This window comes from Gekko japonicus, unplaced genomic scaffold (genome assembly GCF_001447785.1).
Source record: "Gekko japonicus isolate JY-2015 unplaced genomic scaffold, Gekko_japonicus_V1.1 scaffold1607, whole genome shotgun sequence".
NCBI classification, from domain to species: domain Eukaryota; kingdom Metazoa; phylum Chordata; class Lepidosauria; order Squamata; family Gekkonidae; genus Gekko; species Gekko japonicus.
Genome location: NW_015161445.1, coordinates 144,990 through 155,187, shown reverse-complemented (window position 1 = coordinate 155,187; position 10,198 = coordinate 144,990). Strand labels below are relative to the sequence as shown.

Sequence of the window (10,198 nt, the reverse complement as noted above, 5' to 3'; positions counted from 1 at the left end):
CAGGAATGCACAGGAACGGAGTTCCGTCTGGCTCCCAAGTTGGCCACGCCCAGCAGGAACTCATTAGCATAACAGGCCACACCCAACAGCAGAAACTCATTAGGATTGGCTACAATTAGGGGTGTGTGGCCTAACATGCAAAGGAGTTCCTGGTACAAAGAAAGGCCCTGGGTTTTGACCACAAGCAAGGTAAAGAGAATAAGAAGCAAAAGATGGGTGTGGCTGGGTGACCACACTTCTGGTAACACGGGGGTGTGGCCTAATATGCGAATGAGCTGTGATGTCAGGGGTATGGCCTAATATGCTAATTAGTTCCTGCTGTTGGGTATGGCCTATTATGCTAATGAGTTCCTGCTGGGCTTTTTCTACAAAAAAAGCCTTGATCAGAGATATGTATAACTTCACTGTTTAGTGGCTGGCTCTGCCTCCTGCTGCAGCCATTTTGTGTCTGTGCCCACAACACTCTGTCAGAATTCCAAAAGTGGCTGCAGGCTCAAAAAGGTTGGGGACCTCTGATCTAGTGTGCTGAAGAAGTGGCGTGAGTATAGAACAGTTTGGTATTCAGTCTCTCGACCCAATGGAACACTCATCAGTTAACTCAAGTGTCTCCTGTATTTCAAGGCTTGACAGAAGTTATTTGATGTCTGAACTAATGAAATCCAAATTATGTCCTGTCCTATGGTAAAATATAACAATTTAACAACTTGCCACCCTTTATTAGTACACCAAATGTGCCACTTGAGACATCCTGGTCTGAGGCCATGACGTTCATGAGTCCATGACCTTTACTGCAATGCTCGGTTGTTTCCGGTTTTCAGCCTATTTAGAATGTATCAAAACAGGCTGTAAGACAACTATTAAGTTTGTTATCAAACTGTCTTTTAAACCGCCCACCCCCAAACTAGGATTTCTCAGAACAAAATATGCAATGAGAAGACCTCAGACAACTCAGCCAAGTTTTACCTCAATTTCCTGGAAAGAGCTGTTGATCATTGCGATAAGCATGTTCAATAGAACAATAACCATGGTGACGTTGTAGACACCGTAGAGGACATAACCGATGTTCTCAATGAACTTGTGATTGTAGTTTATGACAACTGATTTAACTTCTGAGAGTCCAAATATTGCCCAGAACAAAGTTTTGAAGCTTTCTTCTACTCTAAAAAAAGAAAAGAAACAATAAGCATGAAAGTAAAAACAGTGGCCAGTTTGGCCAGGGATCCTGGAGGGTTGGGGTTTTTTGCCCTCTTCTGGGCATAGAGCAGGGTTCACTGGGCGTGTGGAGGGGGAGGTATTTGTGAATGTCCTGTATTGTGCAGGGGGTTGGACTAGATGATTCTGGAGGTCCCTTCCAACTCTATGATTCTATTCTATGATTCTATGTTGCCTGAGATATACATATACATGATATATATACATAATATATATGATAGCCTACACAGGACCAGAAGGAACCTAAAGATTGTACCGTCTAATCCTCATCACTAGTAGCAGCTTTTAACCTTGTTTTGGTCTAATGTCCATTATTACATTTTGTTTTGTATTTCTTTTCTTGTGTGTTTTAATTGCGATGGCCCTTGGCTTTACAATAAATATTACTTGAGAAACAGCAGCTGAATTATTATTAGTTATGAATGGGGGAAGTTTCTTCTTCCATTCTGTGGACTCTTCTTATCCATTTCCCCTCATGGCTGGGGATGGCTAGGTAAGAAAGAACCAACTTCTCAAGTACCATACCATCCTAATAGTAATATAGTCTCATTGGAAATAACAAAGTTCCATGACACTGAATGGGGTCACAGGGCTATAAAAACAGCAATAACAGTTCTCCCTAGGCAACCTGAATGAGTTAAACTGTTTACTAGTAGGTCTCACATTATCTGTCACCAAGGATTATTGCCCCCTTTCAGTCTACAAATAGGAGGCAAACTGGGGGAAATTATCATCTTGTTAGGTAAAGTAAAGGTAAAGGTTCCCTTGCTCGAAAGCCAGTTGAGTCCGACTCTAGGGTTGCGGTGCTCATCTCCGTTTCAAAGCCGAAGAGCCAGCGCTGTCCGAAGACGTTTCCGTGGTCATGTGGCCGGCATGACTAAACACCAAGGCGCGCGGAACGCTGTTACCTTCCCACCAAAGTGGTACCTAATTATCTACTTGCAATTTCTTGCTTTCGAACTGCTAGGTTGGCAGGAGCTGGAACTAGCGATGGGAGCTCACTCCATCATGCGGCACCCGGGTCTTGAACTGCTGAACTACTGACCTGCCACAGCCTGCAGTTCAGTGTCTTAACCACTTGAGCCACCGCAGCTCCATTATCATCTTGTTACAAGTTTGTTATTTATAGGAGGCAAACTGGGGGAAATTATCATCGTTACAAGTTTGTTATTGATTTAGTACATATAATCAGTTCATACAAATTAGTGATCTTCGCTTTTGTGTGGGCGCCTTAATGGAAAATCATTTTGGCTTGGATCCACATTAGTGTTTCCATGGGTGCAAGTCCTTATGCCCACCGAATGTGATTTTCCCATGCCCCTCTTCTGTGGCTGCCCCAAATGCCCCCCAAGTCCTGTTCTTGGGGGAGAAAGAAGACCCCGTAGGAACAGGATTGAGAGGGCATATTGGGCTGTTGTGGGATTGGGGAAAGTCATACTTTGGGGGGGAAATGCTATTGAATCCAAACCGCTGTCTGCTCTAAGAACACAATGGAGTGGCTGAAGTCCTACTACTATACATTTTGGTCCTCGGGATTCACAACTGTCATTTTAACTTTCATGCACAAATTGTCTGCATGAACGGTACAGACCAAAATACAAAATATGAGATACACTTCCATCATGCTTTTGAAACAATTCGCTTTGTACTAACGATCTAATACAAGAGGTGGTTATGGACAGTTAATAAAACAAAGAATATTCAGTCAACAGGCTGTTTCCAAAGTAGCTGCATGTTGTGCTAATGTAGAGCTGCCATGACTGTTTGGGCACAATGATAAGAACAGAAGAGAAGCCAATGTTGGATCAGGCCAATGGCCCATCCAGTCCAATACTCTGTCACACAGTGGCCAAAAATACCAGGTGCCATCAGGAGTTCCAGCAGTGGGGCCAGGACACAAGAAGCCCTTCCACTGTTGCCACCCCCCTCCAAGCACAAAAATACAGAGCATCAGTTGCCCAAGACTGAGAGTTCCTATCTATACCTTGTGGCTAATAGCCACTGATGGACATCTGCTCCATATGTTTATCCAATTCCCTCTTGAAGCCGTCCATGCTTGTAGCCACCACCACCTCCTGCGGCAGTGAAGTCTCACAGGCCCCCCACTTGTAACTTTATAATAACCTACTTTACATCTGAATGCATCACTCCATTGTGTCCTTATAGCCTGAGAAATTAGTGTAGGCAATATTTAAGAACTGTAGGTTGTACTAGCAATTATAATGGATTTGGATACTTAGATTATGCCCTGTCCTGGATAGCCCAGGCTAGCTCGATCTCGTCAGATCTTGGAAGCTAAGCAGAGTTGGCCCTGGCTAGTATTTGGAAGGGCAACCTCCAAGGAATACCAGGGTTGTGATGCAGAGGCAGGCAATGGCAAACCACCTCTGAAATGTCTTGTGCCTTAAAAACAAGTCTAGCTCGCCACCTAGTGGTGCATAACACTAAAAGAGCTAGAACATCTGACTGCCAGACAATCTTAGGATCTCCTGGCTATACTACACACACTGCCATACGATAATTAATTAACTGGATTCTGCTGGTAATAAGCAAGTTACAAGAGTTAATAGTAATAGTATTGCAAAGGATTTCCACCCTATAAAATAAGCTGCAGCAGTGATCTTCAGCCCAGAGGTCATGACCCCCAAGTGGGTTGGGGAGACCAACGTGCTGGGTCACAATCCCATACTAACAAACCAATTTTTGCTGTTTTTTTGGATGGATCTCATCCAACTACACCTGCATAAAGAACAAGGGTGTTCACACCCCATGCCCTTCTTTGCGTGCATGCTGAACGGAAGAGGATAGCAAGGGGAGGTCATTCAGCAATGGAAAAGATTCCTGAAAAGGCAGGCTCAGTGACTCCCTTCCGGCAAACCCAGTCCTTTGCTTTCTCTCTCTGTTCTGCCTACCTGACACAACCCAGCCCAGCTACCCCCACTGGTGGCCCACCAGTGCTCATTGCTCCCCATTCCCTTCGGTCACATCTCTGACTCTTCTTGTTCCTGAAATCTTACTCTGATGTCACACGTCATTATGAGCCATGCTGCTGCCTGGAGGTTCAAAGTGGGTTCTGGGTCTGGAATGACTGAAGTCCATTGACCTACAGATTAGAATCAGATTCCGGAAACAATAACTTACGTAGTGAATGCTTCGTTTTGCTTTGCCCCCATGTAGTAGGAGTAGAGGTTAAACATTCCTATCATGAAGGCCACAAACACCATGATGAAGATGACCATGAATTTGAATATGTCTTTCACAGTTCTGCCAAGGGAGATCTGCAGAGGTCCAAAACTTTCATTGGCAGGCAAAATGTAAGCGATTCTTGAAAAGCTTAAAACCACAGCAATTGCATATAGGCCTTCAGATATGATTTGAGGGTCTGATGGATCCCAGTCTATTCTAGCTATAAAAAAAGGGGGGGGAGGGAAAAAAGAGATGAGAATTTCTGCTTAGCATTTTGGTGTCATTCCATTCAAAATGAAGAATGGGGCAAATCCTCAAAAGGGTTAAAGTGCCACTGCTCCCTCAAAATGGATGGTGCACTTGTTATTTTTATTTTTTATTTTCTTGTTAATTTCCTTGCCTGCCCCTTTGTAGCCTCATGCCACTGTAAACCTAGCTAGCCAGCAAATCCTGATTATTTACAAAACATCTTCATTGGCTGCTGCTACATTAGCAAGCTTTGAACTCAGTAGCACCTTAAAGACCAACACGATTTCCAGGGTATAGGCTTCGGAGAGTCAAGGCTCTCTTTGTAAGACCAGTGAAGAAGTTAATAATCACATTTTGTGGAGAAATAAACCCAACATAGATTGTAATAATGCTATACATGGGAGCGAGTCCCAAGGCCATCATCTGGACATAACTTCTGAGTAAACATACACAGGATCGGTCAATTACAGTGCAGTCATAAACAGAGTTACATCTCACTGAGGCTACTGAAGTCAATGGGCGCTCAAAGGGGTTTAACTCTGGTAGTTTCCTATTACCTGTGAAGATGGCATAGTGTTAGATAGTAACGTATACATCCCCTAATTTATAGCTATTCTCACAACATGTTATGAAAGGGCTTTGGAGTTTCTGAAAAGTGTCTTGGTGCACAACTCTCAAATAATGTCAGAATAGAACCAATGAATGTAAAAATAGGGTTGCATCCTGAGAAAACATTCCTACAACGGTGGTACTCTTCTGGCAAGGAGGAGGAGGAGGAGGAGAAGAGTTGGTTTTATACCCCGCTGTTTACTACCTGAAGGAGTCTCGGAGCGGCTTACAATTGCCTCCCCTTCCTCTCCCCACAACTGACACCATGTGAGGTAAGTGGGGCTGAGAGAGTTCTGAGAGATAAACTGTGACTGGCCCAAGGTCACCCAGCTGGCTTCATGATGAGGACTAGGGAATGAAACCTGGTTCTCTAGATTAGAGTCTGTCGCTCTTAACCACTACACCACACTGGCTCTGGTGGAAGAGACTTTCTATATCAGAAGAAGACTCCTTGAGCTGAAGAACAGCACTGATATTAGCAGAATGGATCCACAGGATCCAATCAAATACTCTGTAGTTGGTGGTTTTCCAAGCATGGTGCACAATGTGATTACTGTATGTGATTGCTTTTCGTTATTCACTGCCAGGGTTAGGGAGACACTTCTAGTCTAAAGAGGGGTCCTTGCTGGGTTTTAATAGGTAGGCAACAGGTTTTTAACCCTCAACTGGATAGTCCAGGCTAGCCTGATCTTGTCAGATCTTGGCTGCTAAGCAGAGTTGGTCCTGGCTAGTATCTGATGTAAGACCTCCAAGGAATACCAGGGTTGTGACATGGTGGCAGGCAATGACCAACCACCTCTGGACGACTGTTGCTTTGAAAACACCAGCTGTGACTTGACGGCCAAACCACCCAACCAAACAAACAAAATCCCAGCAGGTTTTAACCTTTTAGAAACACTTTACAAGATTTTAGCATTCATTTTTCACCCTTTTCAGTAATATATTCAGTATAAACAGAGGGACTCCTTTAAATGATGCAGGTGAAAGGTGATTTTTCTCCTGTTTCTAAGGTCATTACCATTTGTTTTCCATTACTAGACATTGATATACTGCTCTCTGCTTCAACGTTATTTTGAATAACCCAAGAATGCTACCTAATGAATAAACATAGTTATTTTATTTTATATAAGTTATTTTATAAGTTAACTTATATATATAATTCAATTCACTACTAATAAAACACAAGCAAATTATATATATATATATACATATATATATATATATAATATTATAATTTTAATATAAATATAAATGATCTTTTTTACCAGTCGAAGGGCATGGACATCTTCCTTGCCCATGGAAGCAGTCCTGCATTAGGGTTGGCCTCACATGCAGGAAGGGTGCCATTAAGGGGCCCTCTGCCAAGCTGAAACCTGGGTATGGAGATGCAGGAGTTCAGGCAAGATGCTGGCTCCTGTTGCCAGGACAACTGCCAAATCCCATGTTCTCTTGCAAGAAGTGGGAATCCTGTGAGAGCAGGTGACCTTGTTATGTCGTGGGTTGCCGCATGGATAAACGACCGACGACGACGACGTGGTGCATGGCACGCTTTATTAGGTACACAACAAGAACAAACGGCCGGTAGGCCAACTATATACATACCTGGGGACACACCCCTGGTCACCATTGGTGGGTTTGAATCTCCCGCCATGGTTCCCATTGGTTCCCCAGTGGAGGGACTAGGAGCCTAGTCCCTATTGTTCTTCCAGAGCCAAGCTCTGGCTGTTCGCTGGCCCCCGGTGGTGGTCAGCATACACTATACCCTCACAGAGGTAAAGAGAGGCCTAGGCCACTTCCATTTTTGAGGGGGGCCCCCACTGAAAATGAGAGGTTGGGAAGGCTAGTATTTCTGTGTCTGTAACTATAACCAAATTAAGAGTTAACATCAAAAGTGTAAATTTGAGGGGCCCCCAAGAATGTGAGGCCCGGGCCAAATGGCCCTGCTGCCCCCCCCCCCCCCGGGCCCTGTGTGAGAGGATGGAAAGCTTCTGAAGTACATGGCTTGCTGGGCACTATTTAAGTTGGGGTGTGACCTAGACAAGGAAGATGCACTCTGAGGTCAGCAGAGGATGGGGCAGAAAGGGGGAGGGGAGGAAGAGCCAGGTACTGCCTACACCCCCACAGCAGTGAGGCCAAGGAGCTCCAGATTGTTGACCCCAGATTCTAACTGATAAGATGGATATAGAGGAACGTGACACCAATGCTCAGCACAGACAAAACCCCTCACACTTTGAAACCCTACTAAATTTCAAGGCAAGAGTTGAGCAGACGTGGTTTGCCATTGTTTTCCTCTGCACAACAGCCACTGCCTTCCTTGGTGGTCTCCCATCCAAGTACTAACCACAGCCAATGCTGCTTAGCTTTCAGACTCTGACTAGATCGGGCTAGTCTGGGCTATTAGGCTGCTGAAACAGCCCTGACCAGGACAGCTCAAGCTAGCCTGATCTCATCAGATCTCAGAAGCTAAGCAGGCTCAGTATTGGTTAGTACTTGGATGGGAGACCAACAAAAGGAATCCGAAGGTCACTACGCAGACACAGGCAATGGCAAACCACCTCTGAACATCTCTTGCCTTGTAAACCCCATGAGGTTGCAGTAAGTCAGCTGTGACTTGATGGCGAAATAAATAAACAAAACAATTCTTTTTTTAGATATGTAAACTAATCTTAACGGTTCATACATATACTCACCCAAAGTGTAGTACTTGATGCTGGGTTCCAGTGTCGCTGCTGACATGTTTGATTTAGCAACGATGTTCTGGGCTCTGGAAGCGTGCCAAAATGCCATGAACCTCGCAATGAAGGAAGCGGCGAAAATAGCCAGCATACCGAAATCAAGCATATTCCACAACTCAAAGAGGTATTCCTTAGGGCCTTGAGACCAGATCTCTTTGCATTCGGACCATATCATACCTGAATAAGGAAAGGCAGATCACACACTACATTTAGCTTACAAGGATGCCAAACGACATCGGACAGAAATAGGGTCTTCCAGTAGGGATAGCCAGGCTGGAACTTGGGGAGCTGCAGTGTGCTTTTAAATTTTCCAGCATAGCAGGAGATGGGGCACCTGTGACTCCTCCCACCAGTTTCAACTTGCAGCAAACAGATCTGGTGTACAATAGGAGGAGGAGGAGGACAAAGGTTCAAGGGAGGGTCAGATGGAGAAGCAGCTGGGGTCGTCTGTATCTCTCCTTATATATAATTGAATAGTGGGTGCCAAAGTTCTAATTCTAAAATGCACTCCCTTAGTGTATGGCTGATGGCACTGCTCCTCAGCATATATCGCCACCAATCAGAAGGCAAAGCCCGGGTCCCGCCCACACCACAACTGCTGTGACAACCTGGTCTTTTGCATATGGAAGCTGATTGGACTTCCCGCCATTCCACACCTCAAACTCCCCCCCCCGCAAGGCAGTTGGAATGTCAGTTGCATATGGAATCTGCTGTATTCTGGTGGTGTGCAGGTCCCAGGTTCATGTTTTAAAAGCAGACTGACACTGTTTGCCCAAAGCCAGAGCACTCTCCCAGAGCCTCTTTCTAGATCCCGTATTTATTTCCACAAGGGGCCTTATTTCTAGTATATATATATATTAAACAACATGCTTGTTACCATAGTTTTGTAATATTTTCTTTACAGTTTTGGGGTATCCATTCATTCCTTCAGGTCTCCCATGGTTCTCATTTAATTCTTAAAATTACGTTTTTATATTAGCTCCCAACATGCGGCAGTTAATTAACTGCAAAGCTATACCCTACACCACGATTTCTCTGAAGTTGCATTTTAGTGCCCTCCAGTTGTCAATATTTTAATATGCTCATTAGTGCCGAGTTATTCTCATGCCTGGAGCAAACGCCTCTCCTTTAAACACTGGCTACAAAAGAGCTAATTCTTGCACCGCTGTCCTACGCAGAGTCACATTCTTTTAAGCACGCTGAAGTCAATATTCATGAAAATAGCTTAGGATCGCACTGGTAATAAGGTAAAGCCATCTACGGTGAAATGAGTTTGGTTTGATGTATGTTGTTAATTCTGGAAACCAACAATTCCCTAAGCCTCAGATGTTTTCAAAATAACTTGTCACCTCTTTGTTCTGCACAAGGCTAAGAAGAAAAGGAAAAGAGACATCCTTTTTATTTCTGTATCAAGAGTAATATGTGTACATGTTGGAACTGGATCCTGCCTTTCCTAAGCTTTTGAAATGTAAATTACAAATGAATTAATAACAACATGTCACTGGCAAGCTGCAGGGTATGTTTTAGATGTGACTATCAAATATATTATCTGGGCTGGATTGTGTACTTTGCATTTGTTTCAATTTAGTGGGGTTAAGTTTGGTACTAGATTAATTATTACCCAGGTAACGGGCCTGATTAAAGTGAGGGGCTGTGGCTCAAAGGAAGAACTTCTGCTTTGCATGCAGAAGGTCCCAGGTTCAATCCCTGGCATCCCCAATTAAAGGATCTGGCAGTAGGTGATGTGAAAGACCTGTACCTAAGACTCTGGAGACGCTGCCAATCTAAGGCCCCAGTCACACGGGGAATTTGCCGCGCAAAAGGCACAAATGTCAGGTGGATTTTTGGGGCGCGATCACACTGCAACATCTGGGAAGCGTAGCGCGCCTGTGGCCAACCCGTGGCGTCCTGCCGAAGATGTGGAGTTAAAAAGTACCAAGGAAAGTGTACTAGTATCGTTCCGGTCTTTGGCGCTTCAACGATGGCTCCTCCGAGAGACGTGTGCCATGAATCGGGGATTAGGAGGGAGTGTAACTGTACACACTCCCCCATGGAGCCCACATGCAAATAGGCTCCTAGCCAGGGGGCTTTGGAGAGCCCTACCTCCGGCCGTCAGCCAGTACAGGGGGGCTACTCTCTGCCCTGAAGGTCCTGCCCTGATTCCCAGAATTGGATTAGAAGTGACCACCGGATCAAGCATTTGGAGG

General features: G+C 44.7%; 1 protein-coding gene across 1 annotated transcript in view; it reads right to left on the bottom strand.

The window, feature by feature from the left end:
- Positions 1-10,198, bottom strand: part of LOC107125614 (short transient receptor potential channel 6) — a 132,410-nt gene that overhangs the window by 11,463 nt on the left and 110,749 nt on the right. Inside the window, exons 6-8 of the mRNA XM_015429046.1 lie at positions 7,947-8,168; positions 4,354-4,618; positions 964-1,159 (exon numbers count right to left, since the gene is read on the bottom strand). Coding sequence (XP_015284532.1) covers positions 964-1,159; positions 4,354-4,618; positions 7,947-8,168 — 683 coding nt within the window. The remainder of the gene's footprint in view (positions 1-963; positions 1,160-4,353; positions 4,619-7,946; positions 8,169-10,198) is intronic.